The 18,739-nt window shown below is 43.1% G+C and overlaps 1 protein-coding gene across 2 annotated transcripts; it reads left to right on the forward strand.

The window, feature by feature from the left end:
* Positions 1–2,483: 2,483 nt before the first annotated feature.
* HAUS4 (HAUS augmin like complex subunit 4) lies at positions 2,484–13,028 on the forward strand. Of its 2 annotated transcripts, none has more exons than XM_081162038.1 (10): positions 2,484–2,645; positions 4,348–4,415; positions 8,087–8,229; positions 8,317–8,448; positions 8,761–8,895; positions 10,718–10,814; positions 11,580–11,725; positions 11,866–11,996; positions 12,342–12,410; positions 12,554–13,028. In XM_081162038.1, the coding sequence occupies exons 2-10, from the start codon at positions 4,361–4,363 to the stop codon at positions 12,735–12,737; spliced, it is 1,092 nt and encodes a 363-aa protein (XP_081018164.1). In that variant the 5' UTR covers positions 2,484–2,645; positions 4,348–4,360; the 3' UTR covers positions 12,738–13,028. The 2 variants fall into 2 exon arrangements, with proteins under 2 accessions (XP_081018164.1, XP_081018165.1); XM_081162039.1 differs by having other exon boundaries at positions 2,578–2,619.
* The last annotated feature ends 5,711 nt before the right edge of the window (positions 13,029–18,739 follow it).

Consider the following 18,739-nt stretch of genomic DNA (forward strand, 5'->3'; position numbering starts at 1 on the left):
TGCTTAATGTGTGTCCATTTTAAATCATCTCACTTTGATAGTCTTTCCAAAGTACTTTTTCAGCCATTATCTCATTTGATCATTACATCAATACTATGAGATTGGAGGAGCTAAAAAATATGTTATTTCCTGCATTTGACAGATAAGGAAACTGAAGCCCAAGGTCATTCCGTTTGTTAGAGACAGAGATGGGACAGATAATTGCATATAAAGGTTTGATCCTATTCAAGGTTTCCCATGGCTGTCCCCTCTCCTCTCCTATCTGAAGACAGGCCATTGCACCCTTTACCATCTCATTTCCCAAATACTTTAGAGCCCCTTAACCAAAACTTTGTAGTACCAAATTAGAAAACTTGACAAATATGAGACATGAAATTTCAATTAGATTCCTGATCAGCTCTGAGTCACCAAAACATGCCTGCTATTTTTTCCAAGTGCCATTTGTTAGGGGCATTATGCCTGATATTTAATGATGCTGCAGAACTGAGGAAGCATAAATGATTTTTAAAAGCTTTAGAAAATGACAGCACTTTAATATTAAGCATGAAAGGTGGCAGCTGACAAGTTGACCAAGGATATAAAATTTCTACACTGGATCACACTATTCTTCTATGTATTGCTAGACTAATTCTCTAGTTGGTACTAATAGAAAAGTTTAAACTCTTATCACCCAGCACACCTATCCTGAGATTCCTTCCTTACCAGCCAGACTATCAGCTTCTCCTCTGATGCAAAAAATTTGATAACCTTGGTGCAATTTACTTAGTATCAAATATTATTTTTGAAATAATTCACCTGACATATTTCAGTCACCTTTGAAAAGAAGCTGGTGATGGGATTTAAGACAGAAAGGGGGGGAGGTGCTTAAGAGGGACAATACTCTTTGGTCGAAGTACATAGTCAACCTGAGGTCAAGTCCATGGAGGAAGTCAGGGGAATTGTCCCCCTCCTCCCATTGTTGTCTTCTCTCCCTCCAACCTCCTGCTGGGATTCCCCATTGGCTGAAACCAGTCAGGAAATATGGGGTCCTTACAGATAGTCCTAACCTGCTACATAGGATGTTGAAGAGCAGAATATGGATCTAGGGGGCAAATGGAAGATATCCAGCTCATTGGTCTAGGGTTGGGCCAGTGACCTAGTCTGGCCAATGAAACATATGGGAAAGTCTGGTGGGTGCTTCTGGGAAAGAATTTCTTCCCCTGCTGTTATAGAAAGAAGGCTTCCCCCTTCTTTCCTGCTTGGGATGGCTTGAGAAGCCTTGGCACCCCCAGGTCCAGATTTCTTGTTAGGCAAACAATAAACGTCCATATGGAGGGGAGGAGAGAGAGAGAGAGAGAGAAAGAGAAGGGGGGGGATGAAAGACGAGAGAATCCTGTCCCATGTGGCTCAGTTGGTTGGGTGTCAGTCATCCTGTACACCCAGAGGTTGCTGGTCAGGGCACATGCCTGGGTTGCTGGTTAGTTCCCCAGGTTGGGGCGCATAGGGGAGGCAACCTATCCATGTTTCTCTTTTTCCCTCTCCCGTCCTCTCTCTAAAGTCAGTTTTATTTTTATTAAAAAACAAGCCAGCCCTGGCCAGCATGACTCAGTTGGTTGAGCGTCCTCCTGTGCACTGAAAGGTTGACCATTGGATTCCTGGTTAGGGTTAGGGCAAATACCCAAGCTTCGGGTTCTGTCCCGTCAGGGCATGTGCAGGAGGTTCTCTCATACATGGATGTGTTTCTCTCTCTCCCCCTCCCTCTCCCTTCCTCTCTCTCAAAAAAAAATCAATATCGCGACCAGCACGGCGCAGCGGCTGAGCACTGACCTATGATCCAGGAGATCAGGGTTCATCAGGGCACATGCCCGGGTTGCAGGCTCGATGCCCAGCAGGGGGCGTGCAGGAGGCAGCCATCAGTGACTCTCTCATCGCTGATGTTTCTCTCTCTCTCCCTCTCCCTTCCTCTCTCTGAAATCAATAAAGACATAGTTTCAAAAAAAATCAATAAAAACATAATTTAAAAAAACAAACAAGCCACCCAGGGGCCAGGGCTGGTGGGCAGCACCTGAGAAGACTCTCCGGGGGGAGGCAGAAAGGACAGGCCTGGGAGGGTTCATAGGGGCCACTGCGTCAGGTTTCCACTGCCAGCGTGACCCTGAACAAGTCACTTAACCTCTTTGCGCCTTAGTTTTCCCTTCAGTAAAATGGGTATGACAGTGTTTTCCTCATAGGACGCTGTAAGAACTAAATGAGGAGAAGCAAGGCAAGTAAAACGCTCTTCACAGTGCCTGACTCATTAAAGGCCCTCAATAAAATTTGGCAATCATTATTACCATTTTATCAACGTTTGCCCTCAGTGTGGGGTGGGTACCCCGGAAAAAGGGCTCTCTTTCCCACCACGGACTGCAAAGCAGGGTTCTGCGGCCGTTGGTGCCTGAGGTGAGCCCGACGAGGGGCGGGGCCTGCCGTTCCCGCCTTTAGCGTCGCCCCGCCCCCTCCTCGCCCTCGCGCGGCCTCTCTGGCGCTTTCGGCTCTTTCCGCTCCGACCTTTCCAGGCGGTCCTCCGGGGCCTAATGTCGCCCCGCCCCTGCGCCCGGCCTTGAGAGAAGTTCCGGAGCCCGGACGCAGGCGGGGGCTTGGGTGCGCAGCCCCCGCGTAGTGCTCAGGTTTGCTTTAGAGGGTCGGCGGGCGGCTCTGCGGGGGAGAGCAGCTCCGGGAGGGTCAATGCGGCCAGTCCCGGGTGTGAGGCTGCCCTCGGCCTTGGGAATCCTTGGCTGTCCATGTGGAAGGGAAGTAGGCGCTGGAGAACCCGCTCCGCATTTTGATTCATCTCGGGCCCTGTAAGGGTCACATCTTGTGAAAATATCTGTAAAATCAATTTAACGTTCATTGCAGCGTGTAAAGACAGCTCTAAGAATTTAAAAGACGCCTGAGTCAGAACATTTAAATGCTTGGGTCCCTGTAGCAGCGTTTTAACACGTCTGAGTGCAGAGGGTGGAGAATCGAGCCTGATTGCCACCACCGTTCACGCCCTCTAACATTTAAAAAGGGTAAAGAAAAGCACCCTAAAAAAACCCCAAGTAGGCATTTCCCCTGGGGAGGCAATAACAGCTGACTTTTTTGAAATTTAGGGTGGTCCTCATTTTCGTGAGTGAAACTTGTCTGCAAAACTTGCATTTGCTGACTTAGATTAAAGATAAACAATTGCGAAAACACTGAGCTTACCTAAGTAGTGGCTTTTGTTGACAAGTAGATTGTGTTATTAATTCTTAATGCCTCTCCAAGGCAGGAATCGTTATCTTAGTTTTGCAGGTGGAAAGAAGTTTGGCACAAAAAACCATCTCCCTTAAATTTATGCAGAACAATGGCTGAGCTGCAAATTAAGTCCTAGCATTCTGACTCCTCAGCTGCCTCCCCCCCTAGACCATGTTACAAAACAAATGAGTAGTTACTTTGATGCTACTACTCATCAAACGAGGGAGTAAACCAAATGCTCTGTGAACATGAAATGTTAAATCATAATAACCTTATATGTCTGTTCTGCTTTGGGAGGCACAGCTGTCCTTTGGAGTTTGATACCTTAGAGGAGAGGATGAATAGTGAAATAGAAAATAATTTCAAGGGAAAATTTTTGTCTCCAGAGCCCAAACTGTGCTCATCTTCACTGTTGCTTTGTGTTGTTCTTTTCATTGTACTCTATGTTCCGGCCTCAGCTGCATTAACTACACCTTTGCATTACTCTTTTGGCACTGACCTCCCTGTCTGTCTGCGTTTGCTGTTTCCTCCAGGTGCTCTTTACTAATGCTGTTATGTGAAAACCAGTTGTTGTTTAGGTGTTGAGTGATTTGTCATTCCTGAAGGGTGTTTCTGGTGTTAACAATAAAAAACTACTAACACATCTTAGATGAAAGGACAAGTTGAAGAAGTACAAGAAACTATTGTGGAATTTAATAAGCTGAGTGATTTGGGGGGAGGAGTAGACTTTGAATTCTATTTTTTCTTTTCCCCAGTTCACCTATAACTGGGAAGCAGCAGCTCAGTTTTAACTTAGAAATAATGGTGGGGAGAGAGGGCCATCCTCCTGCTTAAACAAGTGAATTGGAAAGTTTTCTTTCCTAAGGAGGCTCCCTTTTAGACAGCTTATAACAAGTGGAAACATTTATATGGTTAGAATGCAAAATGTCTTGCTACTGATAAGTCTGTTTGTCTATAAAACTTGTATAAGAGCTTGGGACCTTGGATGTGTGATATAGCCCCTCCCTGTGAAGAGGCATCCCCCTAGCTTGTGGACAACAGAAATTTGAACCCAAGATAGTTTTCTCTGGAGCAGCCAGCCAATTCATCTTTTTCTTTCGCTCTATTCCAAAGATAAGAATATCAGATGGCATCTGGGGATTTCTGCTCACCTGGAGAAGGGATGGAACGACTCCAACAAGGTAAGGATAGCCATTTGCAAGAGGTTCGATGACTTATCCAGAGAGGTTTTATCTGGGTTCTTACCTTCTGTAATAAAAAGAACTTAAAATGTTCACCAGTATGATTTCTCTCACAGAAGTTTATATTTCTGGGGAAATTAGGATACATGAAGATTCTTCAACACTGTCTTAATGGAAAACATTACACTGATTCCTGTTCAGTATCGGCTTGTGCAGTAGACGAAAAACTCAAGATGCTCTCGTGCTGTGTGAACAAGCATATTCAGAAGATAAGGGTGGCCAGTAAACTCCTTTAAAGGCTTCCTTCCTACCTATGTCTTGGATTTTTTTATATCTTGTCTCCAAAATCCTTTTAATATTTTGAATACTTTCCATATCTCAAGTCCTTTCTATATCTTGAATCCTTCAAAGACATGAATCTTTTATATTTTGACCATTTGCATGTTGACCCGTCTACTTTGAGGGGGAAAAAAGAGATTCTTATTCTCTAAAAGAACTTTGAGTATGATGGTCCAAAGAATGAAAATTTGAGTGTTTGGTAAGGGGGAGTAAAACAGAAGACCCCAGCAGAAAGCACATCAGAAGAGAGCACATGGAAAGAAAGCCCCCTGAACATATGGCATTACGACAGGTTCCCGGTTTCTTGCACTTTTTCTCATGCCTGTGCTGTTCTGCATCCACATGGGTTACTCAACTCTATTTACAATAGGGAGAATTTGGTTAGTTAAATTTTTTAACTTACTCTTAAGAAAAGTATACTTTCAGTCGCTTATGCGACTAGAGATCACATCCAAAGTTGGAACTTTACATGCATCTTTTTTTCTTCCCTTCTTCAAGAACTCTATTTATTCTGTGTGAATGTAACATTTTGGGTACTGGGGTGATCCTTACTAAAGGGTCCCTTATTGATTTCTAATTGTCTCATACATTCCAACTGCATTTCCATTTCTTGCCACTCCCTTCTGGCCTACAAAGTTTCTGTTGAGAAATCAGTTGACAGTTGTATGGGTGCTCCCTTGTAGGTAACTAATTGCTTTTCTCTTGCTGCTTTTAAGATTCTCTCTTTGTCTTTAACCTTTGGCATGATGTGTCTTGTTGTGGGCCTCTTGGGGTCCTCTTGTTTGGGACCCTCTGTGCTTCCTGGACTTGTAAGTCTATTTCTTTCCCCAGGTAGGGGAAGTTTTCTGTAATTATTTTTCAAATAGGTTTTCAGTTTCTTGCTCTCTTTCTTCCCCTTCTGGCACCCTAATAATATGAATGTTGGGCCCTTTGAAGTTGTCCCAGAGGCTCCTTATAATATCTTCATATTTCTGGATTCTTTTTGCTCTTCCAGTTGGGTGTTTTTTGTTTCCTCATATTCCAAATTGCTGATTTGATTCTCAGCGTCCTCTACTGTTGATTCCCTGTAAATTATTTTTCATTTCAGTTCGTGTAGCCTTCATTTCAAATTGGTACTTTATTACGTCATCGATGGTCTCAGTTGTTTTCATAATACTCTTACTAATATGCTTGAGCATCCTTATAACCATAATTCTGAACTCTGTATCTAGTAGCTTGCTTGGTTCTAGTTCATTTAGTTCCTCTTCTAGAGATTTCTTCTGTTCTTTCCTTTTTGACATGTTTCTTTGCCTCCACATTTTGGCTGCTTCCAGGTGTTTGTTTCTGTGTATTAGGTAGAACTGCTATGTCTCCTGGAATTTGTAGAGTGGCTTTTGTGTAGTAGGTGTCCTGTAGGGTCCAGTGGCTCAGCCTCCCCAGACACCTGAACTGGGCCTTCTAGGTGCTCCCCTGTGTGGGCTCTGTGCTCTGACCTGTTGTAGTTGAGCCTTGGTTGCTGTTGGCATCACTGGGAGGAATTGACCCCCAGGCCAATCAGCTGTGAGGACCAGCTGCAAATACAGCCAAAGAGCTTCTGTGCTAGAGACACCCCTGTGGAGCAGGATTTTCTTCAGTGGAGCTTTGGTGTTCACCAAGTCTAGCCCTTGAGTGTGTCACTTGTGGATGTGGTAGGGTTGTAATCCAGTGTGGTTGAAGCTGACCACCAGGTGCATTGTCTCTGGGGCCTCCCAGGAGGTGCAAAGTCAGCCTCTGCCTGTGTCTTGCCCAGGGCCACCCAGCATGAGCTACACAGCAATCCATAGATGGCTGCTACTTGTGCTGGGCTTGGAGGTGTCCTGGAGAGGCCAAGCTATGAACCAATGCAGGCTGCCGCTAGTGCCAGGCCTGGGGCTACTTTCTGAGAGGTATGGAGTATGCTGAGGCCAGCTGCTGCTTGTTTGAGAGATTTTAGGAAAGTCCTAAGCATGAGGTTAGAGAGGCTACTTGCATAGAAAAGCCACTGGAAATGGCTTGGATGAGCTTGCAGGTAGGGAGGGGCAGGGTCTGGGGGAATCACCAGGGCAGGGGAGGGCTCGCCAAAGGAGCAATGGCCTCTCCCAGCTCCTCTGTCTGGGAGAAAGCTGCCCCTCTAGCTCTTTCCCTGATACCAGGCAAGTTAGTTCTTTGCCGAATGTCCCAGGTTCCTTTCAAGCTGCTGCCCAGCACTGGAGCTCAGAGGGAATGAATCCAAGTAAGTCTGTGTGCCTGCCTTTTATGAGGAGCTGCCTGGGACTCCAGCAGCCTCTGCGTTACTTTGCCACAATCCCCTCTGGTTTTTACAGTGAGAACTTGTGGGGATTTGTCTTCCTGGACTTGGGGGCCTGATGTGGGGCTGGGACCCCTCGCTCCTCTGGAAAACCTCCACCACCAAGATATCCCTCCTGGTTTTAAACCGCTGCACCTGGGTGTGGGACCGCTGAGCGTCTCCGAGATTCAGCCCATATTTCACCCCATGTCTCAGTCTCGGTGTGCTTCTTCAGTTCCCTAATTGTAGGACTTCTTGTCAGCTAGATTTCAGGAGGTTGGCGGTTCTGAATGATGGTTGTTCTGTATTTTAGTTGTAATTTTGATGTGGTTGTCAGAGGCAGCAGGTACCGCTGTTACCTACGCCGCCATCTTGTTGTCTCCTCCCTCCCTAAATCTTTTTTTTTTAAATGTTTTTATTGATTTTAGAGAGAGAGGAAGGAAGGGGGGAGAGAGAAACATGACCGGCTGCCTCCTGTACACTCCCTACCGGGAATTGAGCCCGCAATGCGGTTACGTGCCCTGACTGGTGATCATACTTGGTGCATGGGAGGACGCTTAGTCCACTGAGCCACACCAGCCAGGCTCATTCCCTAATTCTTTTTTTTTTTTTAATCCTCACCCGAGGATATTTTTTCCAATGCTTTTCAGAGAGAGTGGAAGGGAGAGAGAGAGAGAGAGAAACATCAATGTGAGAGAGATACATCAATTGGTTGCCCTCCCACACACGCCCTAACCAGGGCTGGAGATCGAGCCTGCAACCAAGGTATGTGCCCTTGGTCAGAATCGAACTTGGGACCCTTCAGTCTGCGGGCCAACGCTCTAATCACTGAGCCAAACTGGCCAGGGCTCATTCCCTAATTCTTGATTAATGTCTTTGTATATGTTATAAATGCTTGTTATTTTGAGTATTGCCTCTAGTTTATTTGGTAGATTTTTAAATTTTATTAGAATTAGAGTTAGTATTAAGTTAAGAGTAATGCTCAGTTATATAAATTAAGAGTCCATACCTTCTTTGTTTTTTGTCCCAATGGGGACATCCCATTAAGTGTGCAGCAAACAGCTTCTTCCTTGTAACCTGAGTGAAGAGGACCTGTTACAGAACCCACACTTCAGCAAACTGCTGCTGAGTCTCTCACAACACGTGGATGAGAGTGGCTTAAGCCTCTCCCTGGCAAAGGAGCAGGCTCAGGTAAGAGCCCTAGGTGAAGGGGTGATAAGAGGAAGGAAAAATCTTCTGAGAGAGAGGTTCCTACCTGGGACTTTTTTTATTTTCTAGGCAAGGAAGGAAGTTCAGCTGCATAAGACAACATGGCTGAGGTCTGAGATTTTACAGCGAGTCATCCAGGAGTTGCTTGTGGACTACTATGTGAAGATACAAGACACAAAGTTAACTTCTGAGGACAAAAAGGTGAGGCAGGAGAGATGAGGTAAAGGTTGGTCACCTGGTTTCATCTGATTATATGACCTGGAGGTAGTAGGAGCTTCATGTAATGGTTATCAAAGAGAAATGGACTGTAGTTATGGGGGGAAGAGGTGGGTGTGTTATCAGGATTTTGAAAAGAAAGATTAACAGGAGAAGGCACTGACAGCTGAGAAGTTATCTGAAGGGGATGCCATATTTGAGGACTTTGAAAATGTGTGAAGAACTCGTTCATGAGGATGGATGAGGTGGAGTGAAAGAAGTTTTATAGTAACCTCTTGTTTTTATTCTCTCTCTCAGTTTCATGAGACCCTTGAGCAGCGGCTACTTGTAACTCAACTAACACAGCTCTTAGATCCTAGCCAGGAGAGGGAGATGCCTCCACTGCTAGGACTGGAGAAAGCAGACCTTCTGGAGCTCATGCCGCCCTCAGAGGTTGGGAATGGACAAATAGTGGCTTAATTTCTCCTATATATTTGAACATTTTTTGTTAAGCTTTATTGTTTGTTTGTTTTTTAACTTGTAGGAGAAAATTTAAGAAGCGTTAAATTTTCTTTATGACAACAAAATTAAAATTATTTGAAATAACATATTTTGTTCAAATAGTATTGAATTGCTAACTTTTCTGAAATGACAGTAGCACTTTAAAGACTGTGGAATCTATTAAGATCCATTGAAACTTCTAATACAACATAAAAGCTTTATTGTTTTTATAAAAATGTACACGTTCATGGTGGTCAAACTTAAATAAATAAGAAAAACATTACACAGAAGAAAGTAAAAGCTGAAATACTACATCTAGAAATAAATACAACTTGACATAAATAGTATTATACCCTCCATGCTTGTCTAGAGTATAATATGTTTTCACTTAATATATTTTGGACTTCTTTTTAAGTCAATAAATAGATATAAATAAGATGATACCTTCTAAAGCACTCTTAGCACAGTATACAGGCACATAGTTAGTACTTGGTATTCTTATTATGTCATTGGTTTAAATAACTGACAGGATTCCATTGTATGGATGTAGCATAATTTGTTTAACCTTACTGATGAATAATAATTTAAAGTTCTTTCCACATTTTTGCTGTTAGAAAGCACATTGATGAACATGCTAGTTCATATGTGTCTTTGCCCTTGTATGATTATTTCCCAAGTATTAGTGCTCAAAGTGGGATCATTGGGTCAAAGGAGTCACACATAAAACATATTGGTACATATTTACAAAATGTTTTCCAAAAAGGTGTTTTCTTACTAGCTCCCCAAGTTTTCATCAGTATGGGATCTGGACAGTCATATTGTTCTTGGCTAATTTGATAGGCTAAAAATGACTCCCTTTCAGGCATTTGCTATTATAAACAGTGCTCTGGTGATTTACCCTGATAGTTTTCTTTTTATGCACATCCCTATTAAAAGCATTAAAAACATTCTTTTTTTAATGAATGTGCCTGATGTCTTTAAAAAATTTTTTTTTTGATTTTTTTTTTGTTTTGTTTTTAGAGAGGGAGAGGAAGAGAGAGTGAAACATTGATCAACTGCCTCCTGTACACCATGCCCCCCACCAGGGGTTGAGCCTGAAACCTGGGCATGTGCCCCAAATGGGAGTTGAATGGGCAAGCTCCCAGTGCACAGGATGACACCCAACCAACTGAGCCACACCAGCCAGGGCTCTCTCTATTTTATTTCATCTTTATTTTTATTGATTTTTAGAGAGAGAGGAAGGGAGAGGGAGAGAGAGAAACACTGATGCAAGAATGAAACATCAGTCAGCTGCCTCCTGCACGCCTCCTACCAGGGATTAAGCCTACAATCTGGGGCATATGCCCCTACCCTGAATCTAACTAGCAACCCCTTGGTGCACGGGATGATGCCCAACCAACTGAGCCATACCAGCCAGGCCTCTCTTTTTTTAAAAAAAAACAAATAATTTTTAAGTTTTAGTTTTTTTAAAATTTATATTTAGAGGAAAGGGGAGAGAGAGAGAGAGAGAAAGAAACAGCAATTGGCTGCGCCCGCCTGGGGATTGAACCCCCTCAACTTCTGAGTATGGGCATTGACTGGGAATGGAACCCGTCACCTTTCTATATATGGGAGGACGCTCCAACCAACTGAACCACACTGGCTAGGGCTCCCTGATGTCTCTTAATGCATTTCCTTTGGTTATCATTGAGATTGTTGTCATCGTGTATTCATTGGCTGGATCTTCCTAGTTCTCACAGTCTATTTGTATCTCTCTTTGTTTCTTTGGCTGTAGGATTTTGTGTGGATGAGAGCTCGGCTCCCACTCGAAGTGGAGGAGCAGCTCAAGAAGAAATGTTTCACTCTACTTAGCTATCATGATCCCAGTTCCGGTGAGTGCTGGCTCTCTGTGTTCTGTTCACAGCTGGCCCTCAGGACTCCTGGGTTGCTCTTTTGAGAATAATTTATTTTAATTTTAGATTTGGGACGGAAACTGGGAAGCATTGGAGACATTGCAGATGTTTGTTTCCTTGCTGGTAGAATAAAAGCAAGGAATTTTGTGAGAACTCCTTTTATCCAGCAAGGGGTTAAGCTGGAGGTCCTCTTGCAGCAGGGAACGATGAGTTCATTCTCAGGAGAATCAGAATAGAATAGGGGGGAAAGTTCAGGCTATAGGTGTTCCCCTTGTCTTTACTTCTATAATTTAAGAATTAAGAGCTAACCTGGCTGGTGTGGCTCAGCGGTTGAGCATTGACCTGTGATCCAAGAGATCACGTTCGATTCCCGGTCAGGGCACATCCCCAGGTTGAGGGCTTGACCCCCAGTAGAGGATGTGCAGGAGGCAGCCAATCAGTGACTCTATCATCACTGATGTTTATATCTCTCTCCCTCTCCCTTCCTCTCTCTGAAATAAAATAAATTAAAAAAAAAGGCATTTAAAAAAAAAAAAGAATTAAGGGCCAAACATAGAATTAAAGGTAAGAGTGAAGACAACATAATTATGAGAACTGGGCCATTTTTAACAGGACATCAGAAGGAAACCTGGAAGGATACAGAAATTTCTCTAGGGCTAGATGGAAAATAGGGGCACTGAAAAATGGCCTTAAGAGGGTCATAGCAATTATAGGGTTTTACTGTCCAGTCCTCTTTTTGCCCAGATTCAGACCATGAAACCCTGAAGGCAGCAAAGGTATGGAAACTGGCGGAGATCCTGGTGAGTGAGAAGCAGCAGTGCCAGGATGCCAAGAGCCAGCAGAAGGAACAGATGGTGCTGCTGGAGAAGAAGAGTGCCACCTACTCCCAGGTTTGTCAGAGCAGTGGGGTAGCCTTCTTTCTTTTACCCAGACCCTAGGGGCACTTTTGGGGAAGCCAGGATTTCTGATCTGCCTTCTTTTCTACTATCTCTTCTTTACAACCTCTTCCTCCTGCCTTGTGGGGGCCCAGGTGCTTCTCCGCTGCCTCGCCTTACTGCACAGACTTCTTCAGGAGCACCGGCTGCAGACTCAGTCTGAGCTAGACTGCATCAATGCCCAGTACCTGGAGATCAAGTGCAGTGCCATGATCCTTAAGCTGAGGTGAGCTGTGACCCCTATGGATCTAAGGGACATACCAGCCCTGCAACCCTTGCCCTCATTTCTTTCCTTTCTAACATGCCTTGCACCTTGTGGGATCCAGTAAATTCCTTCCAGCGGTATTAGCCTTCAGATTACCCCAAAACTTTCAACGTTCTTGATTCTTTTATTTGAAAGCTTTCTGAAATAGGTGCTTGACTATGAGATAAATTGCTCAGGAATTCAGAGTAACCTTGTTTTTTCCTGTCACTGCTTAGCCCACACCTTTGACCATGGGCAGGTACTGTGTCCCATTCCTAACTCAGCTCCTGTCAGGGATCCTTGGCTTCACATTTCTTTCTTTGTCAGGATGGAAGAGCTAAAGATTTTGTCCGACACTTACACTGCTGAGAAAGTGGAAGTTCATCGTCTCATTAGGTGAGAACTCCTAAGAGCTTGGTACAGCTTTCAGAGCTGGTTCCCACACTCTCTAGACTCATTCCTCTTAACATGTTCCTATTCTTGTTTACTTTCCGAGGAGCCAGATTCTTATATTGTATCTTCTGTGCCCGGCCTCCTAGGGACCGTTTGGAGGGGGCCATTCGGCTACAAGAACAGGACATGGAGAAGTCCCAACAGGTCCTAAACACCTATGAGGTCCTTGGGGAGGAGTTTGACAGGCTGGTAAAAGAGTACACCCAACTCAAGCAGGCAACTGAGAACAAGCGCTGGGCACTCCAGGAGTTCAACAAGGCCTACCACTGAACGTTGGCAGGCCAAGAGGCATGGCTTGTGCATTGGCGCTGCTTCCTCCTCTTCCTTTTAATTGGTGCTAAAAGGATCACCTCCACCTGGGGCTATCTTCACTCAGAGGAGCGTAGGAACAATTGCTCCAAACACTGCAGTCATTTAGGCACCTTTCTGGTTTCCCTTCCTTGTTTACAATGACTGAATCTCTTCTGGAAAATGTAGCCGACTTATATAATTTTATGTACAGTTATTTTTCAGTGTATATTATACTTGATTATCTCCTGAATAAAGTAACATTGAGTCTTAGGGTTTTAGTCATTTTCCTTTGGGGAAAGATAGAAAAAGAGTATCAAAGCCCAACCAGCATGGCTCAGAAGTTGAGCGTCGACCTAGGATCCAGGCGATCTGGGTTCGATTCCCAGTCTGGGCATGTACCTGGGTTATGGTCTCGATCTCCAGCAGAGGGCGTGCAGGAGGCAGCCAATCAATGACTCTCTCATCATTGATGTTTTTATCTCTCTATCCCTCTCCTTTCCTCTCTATGAAATCAATAAAGATATATTTAAATAAATAAATAAATTCAAACTGTAGTTAAAATGAAATAAACTTAACCTTTCAGTAGGTTGATGGTTACTGTATTAGACAGTGCAGATATGTAATATTTATATCATTGCCAAAAGTTCTGCTAAGACAGTGCTATAGCCTGTTTTTCCTTTAAAATGGAACTAGATCTATAGGCTATATTAGATTCAGGGTAAACATCTTTTGCAAAGAATACTTAATAGATGACATTATGTACTTCACATTACATCACCCTGGAGCCATATCAAGCCAGAATGTCTCACTATTAATTATGCTGAGTTTGGTGGTTCGGTATATCTCCCTAATATATGAAAATACATTTTCCATTTGTAGTTAGTAGCATCTGGAAATGAATATCAAAAATCTCAAAGTCTGGTCCTGGCTGGGTAGCTCAGTTTGTTATAGCGTTGTTCCAATACATCAAGATTGTGGGTTGTATCCCCAGTCAGGACACATACAAGAAACAACCAATGAATGCATAAATAAGTAAAACAACAAATCGATGTTTCTCTTTCTAAAAAAAAAATAAATCTCAAAATAGTTCTTCCTGATATTTATTTTGGCATTCATCATTTCCTCATTTAATTAGGTGTTCATCTTTTTTTTTTTTTTTTAATATATCTTTATTGATTTCAGAGAGAGGAAAGGAGAGGGAGAGAGAGAGAGACAGAAACATCAATGATGAGAGAGTCATTAATCGAGCCCACAACCCAGGCATGTGCCCTGACCAGGAATCGAACCCCAATCGCCTAGGATCCTAGGTCAACGCTCAACCGCTGAGCCACGCCCAGCCGGGCTAGGTGTTCATCTTGAATCATACTAGGTTTGGGTATTTCAAATCATAAGGATCAGTATGTTAATTCTAGTTATTTCATGAAAAAAAAAAAAAAAGAATTACTAAGCTTATAAATGTACTTTGGTAAAAAAAAAATCTTTCACAACAGTTCCATGGTGAGGGGAAAGGGACACAAAGTTTGTTCAGTGCCACCTGAAGGGAGCACTGCAGCAGTTTGAGTCCTCTCATTCTTCACTGACTGGAGATAGAAGGTTTGCAAGAGGTGCCCTTTACATGTGCTGTTGTCTCTTGTAGAATAGATGGAAGGGAAGACTTGGAGGGCAAGCAGTGTGACAGTAATTACTGAGGGTTGGCATCTTGGACCTCAGCTGCCCTATCCCCATCACACTTTCCAGAAAAGATTTACATTTACTGCCTTTCCTTCATTCTTTCACAGTCATATCTCTCTTCACTAGTCTTTTACCATATCTTATCAAGAATCAAGTCTTGTTGATTCTTCTTCCATAATAAGAGGCAAAGTAAATCACCTCCAGAACTTGGAATAGGATCACTCTCCCAAAGGAAACGAGCTCTCGGAAGAACAAAATCTCTCTCTTCAAGGTTCTCAATGAAGGGTGAATATCAGTGATCTCCTGAGGAGTAACTCTGCATTCTTCCTCAGCCACCACAAATAGGAAACCCACTACTCCCCAGAGACCAGCCTGATGCTTCCTAAAGGATGGAAATCTCTGTGGCCCAGCCTCCCTGTGGGATCCCTCACCCCATGAAGAGTCTTCACATTACCCATCTTGAAGGACCTGAGCTAGGTTTTGTTAAAGGATCTAACAGGACTTCCTCTACCTTGAGATAGTGAAAATATAGGAGTCAACTCATGATGGAAAAGATAATCTGTAGAAATAATTTACCCTAAAAGATGCTTTATATTCGAGTGGCTGAAGTCTAGCCAAAGTGGCTAAGTAAGGTCTCAGAAAAATACAACTGAAATTTAGAGAGACTTACATGTACTAAGCCTGGCTGAAAAAAGAACATGTAACTAAAAGTCAATGATCAGCCCAAAGTTTAGAAAAGAGTTACCTAAAGAGCAAGATCAGGCCAGGCGTGGCTCAGCGGTCAAGCATCGACCTAGGATTCAGGTGATTGGGGTTTGATTCCCGATCGGGGCACATGCCTGGGTTGCGGGCTCCGTCTCCAGTTGGGAGTGTGCAAGAGACAGCCGATCAATGACTCTCTCATCATTGATGTTTCTCTCTCTCTCTCTCTCTCCCTCTCCTTTCCTCTCTCTGAAATCAATAAAGATATATTTTTTAAAAAATTTTTTTGAAAGAAATCAAAGGAAACTTTAAAAAAAAAAGAGCAAGATCAGGCTTCTCCAGAGAAAAAGAATCTATTACACACACACACACACATAATGAATGAGATTTATTTTAAGGAATTGGCTCATGGTTGTGGAGCTGGCAAGTCAAAAATTTGTAGGGCAGGCTGCAGGCTAGAAACTCACAAGTGATGCTGTATTTCCTCTCTGGGAAACCACAAGTTTTGCTCTTAAGCCTTCACCTAATTGGATGAGACCCACGCAGATTATCAAGTGTACTCAAAGTCAACTGATTGTAGATGTTAACCACATCTATAGAACATCTTCACTGCATTAGTGTTTGATTAAATAGCCAAGTTGACATACATAAAACTAATCATTTCACAGGTATTCTGGTTTTCATCCAGCCCTCAACCTATTTGGAAGAGACTGGATTGGGGATATGAGCTAGGTCACTGGCTACACTGGGCAGGAACAAGGCGGGTTGCAAACTCTCTCCATAAAACAAGAGCTTTGAAACTTCATTAGGTACCAGATATGACTTCTAAGCACATTGCAAGTAATAAGTCATTTAATTATCACAGCAAACTCCTGAGGTAAGTACTGTTATCATCTCCATGTTACAAATACAGAAACTAAGTAAGGTGTGGAGAGATCAGATAACTTGTGCAAAGTCACAAATCTTGTCAGATGAAGAACCCTGGCATGACAGGTCGACTGGCTCCAGAACCTACTGTCCTGAGACCCTCTGATGCCCTGGGTCCAATACATCCCTCTAAACAACATCATGTTTACTGGTTTGATTATCCCTGACTCTGGGAAGGATATACCCAATACATCAGATGACTATCCCTGCCACTGGAAACTGCTATCCTTCACGTACATTGGCAATACAATATAAATACTGGTCTCTGGTGAGTAGTGCAGGGAATTGGAGACATAGGTGCTAACAAATAGAGGCTCTGGGCCCACAAAGCTGGGGCCAAGCCCTGAACCAGAAGACCTCACCAATGTCCTGCTACCCGTGAGACCAGCCAATGGCCAATGGGCATTTTCCCCCTGCCCCTATGGGTTAACTCATCCTTTCATGCTTTACTGTTCTTGTTAAGGTTTTTTTGTTGTTGTTCAAAATATTAGATGTCCCTTTTTCTCCCCAATGACCCATTCCACCCCGTCCCACCCCCCTCCCCAGCCCCTCTCCACACCATTGTCCTTGTCCTTAGGTTGTGCATATATGCATATAAGTTCTTTGGTTAATCTCTCCCCCTCCACCCACCTGCCCTTCTCCCTCCCTCTGAGATTCATCAGCCTGATCCATGCTTCTGTGTCACTGAATCATTTCTGTTCATCAGTTTATTGAGTTCTTTAGATTCCACACATAAGTGAGCTCATGTGATGTTTGTCTTTCTCTGCCTGGTTTACTTCATTTATCATAATATTCTCTAGGTCCTTCCATACTGTCCCAAAGAGTATGAGATCCTTCTTCTTTACAGCTGCATAGTATTCCATGGTGTAAATGTCCCACAGCTTTTTTATCCACTCATCTACTGATGGGCCCTTGGGCTGTTTCCAGATCTTAGCTATTGTAAATTGTGCTGCTATGAACATAGGGGTGCATAAAAATATGGAACCCTTCATGAATTTGCGTGTCATCCTTGCACAGGGGCCATGCTAATCTTCTCTGTATCGTCCCAATTTTAGTATATGTGCTGCCGAAGCGAGCACTCTTGTTAAGGTTTTATCCACTTGGCAAGAACTCTTCTGCTCATAAAATCCTATTATTAATATTATTTTAACCCTCACCCGAGGATATTTTTCCCATTGCTTTTCAGAGAGTGTGGAAGTGGGAGAGAGAGAGAGAACATCGATGTGAGGAAGACACATCAATTGGTTGTCTCCCACACGCCCCTGACTGGGGCCTGGGATCGAGGTACATGCCCTTGACAAGACTCAAACCCAAGACCCTTCAGTCTGTGGGAAATTCTGCTTCCCCATTATCATACCAGCTAGAAAAGTCCTCACCTATCATTTAAATCCCCACAGAACTTTGTTACAACTTATTCAAGGTACTTGTCATGCTCATGTGTGGCCTTGATTTATCATCACAATATCGGGAGGTAAGTTTGATCCTATCTACAACAGCAGACGCTCAGGGGGACAGCTGGCAGTAAAACAGGTGCTCTCAACCTATTAAGTCTCAGGACTCCTTTATTCTCAATGATTATTAACGACTCCAAAGCGCTTTTGTTTATGTAAGTTTTATCTATCATATTTCCCATTTTAAAAATTAAAACTGGTCCTAGCCAGTTTAACTCAGTGATTAGAGCATCGGCCGAAGACTAAAGGGTCTCAAGTTCGATTCCAGTCAAGGGCATGTACGTTGTTTGCAGGCCTGATCCCCAGCCCTGGTCAAGGGCTAGTGTGGGAGGCAACCAATCAATGTGTCTCTCACATCGATTCTCTCTTCCAATCTCTCTGAAAAGCAATGGAAAAAATATCCTTGGGTGAGAATTAAAAAAAAAAAAATTAAAACTGACGCCTGGCCAGTGTAGCTCATTTGGTTGGGCGTTGTCCAGTACACTGAAAGGTTGCTCGTTCAATTCCTGGTCAGCGCAAATGCCCAGGTTGTGGGCTTGATCACCTGTCCGGGTGCTTGCAGGAGGCAGCTCATTGATGTTTCTCTCTCTCTCTCTCTCTCTCTCTCCCTTTCTCTCTAGAAACCCCATATCCTTAAAAAAAAAAAATATATATATATATATATATATATATATATATATATATATGTAAATAAACAGAAAGATCAGGCAGAAATTACAGATTTTATACACATTTAAATTTTTCCCCCATACATTATAAACATGATTATAAAAGTTTTGGAAAACACAGATTTTTTCCCACATACTGAGGTCATTCTGTATGAACAGTTTGTAATCTGCATCACTTAATGGCATATCATGAGCATTTCTCCACGTTATTAAATTTTCTCTGACAACATTGATTTCATTGGCTGCTTAAGATTTCATTGCATGGATGATTTATTTAATCATATCCCTATAGAATATCCAACTTGTTGTTTTACATTTTTGTAATCATAAAAAAATGCTATAGTAAGCATTTTCCTTAATTAATCTTTGTCCTAGTTTGTGAAGATTGTCTAGGATAGTTTTCTAGATGGGAAATTATAGATGATATGTCTTAAGGTTAAGATCAAAGGCTCTGGAGTCAGTTGACTCAGGTGTGTTGATCCCATCTAAATCCCTGTGTAGGGTGGCAAGTCATTTAACCTCTCTAAGACTTAGCTCCTTCACCCATAGATGAGTAACACTT

The sequence above is a fragment of the Miniopterus schreibersii genome (assembly GCF_964146895.1).
Source record: "Miniopterus schreibersii genome assembly, chromosome: 1".
In the NCBI taxonomy this organism is placed as follows: domain Eukaryota; kingdom Metazoa; phylum Chordata; class Mammalia; order Chiroptera; family Miniopteridae; genus Miniopterus; species Miniopterus schreibersii.

Bases quoted from the DNA above. Each gene is read 5' to 3' on its own strand.
- HAUS4 (XM_081162038.1), top strand. From the start codon at position 4,361: ATGGCATCTGGGGATTTCTGCTCACCTGGAGAAGGGATGGAACGACTC. The intron at 4,416-8,086 runs GTAAGGATAGCC...CATCCCATTAAG, and splicing joins GATGGAACGACTCCAACAAG to TGTGCAGCAAACAGCTTCTT. The intron at 12,411-12,553 runs GTGAGAACTCCT...CCGGCCTCCTAG, and splicing joins GAAGTTCATCGTCTCATTAG to GGACCGTTTGGAGGGGGCCA.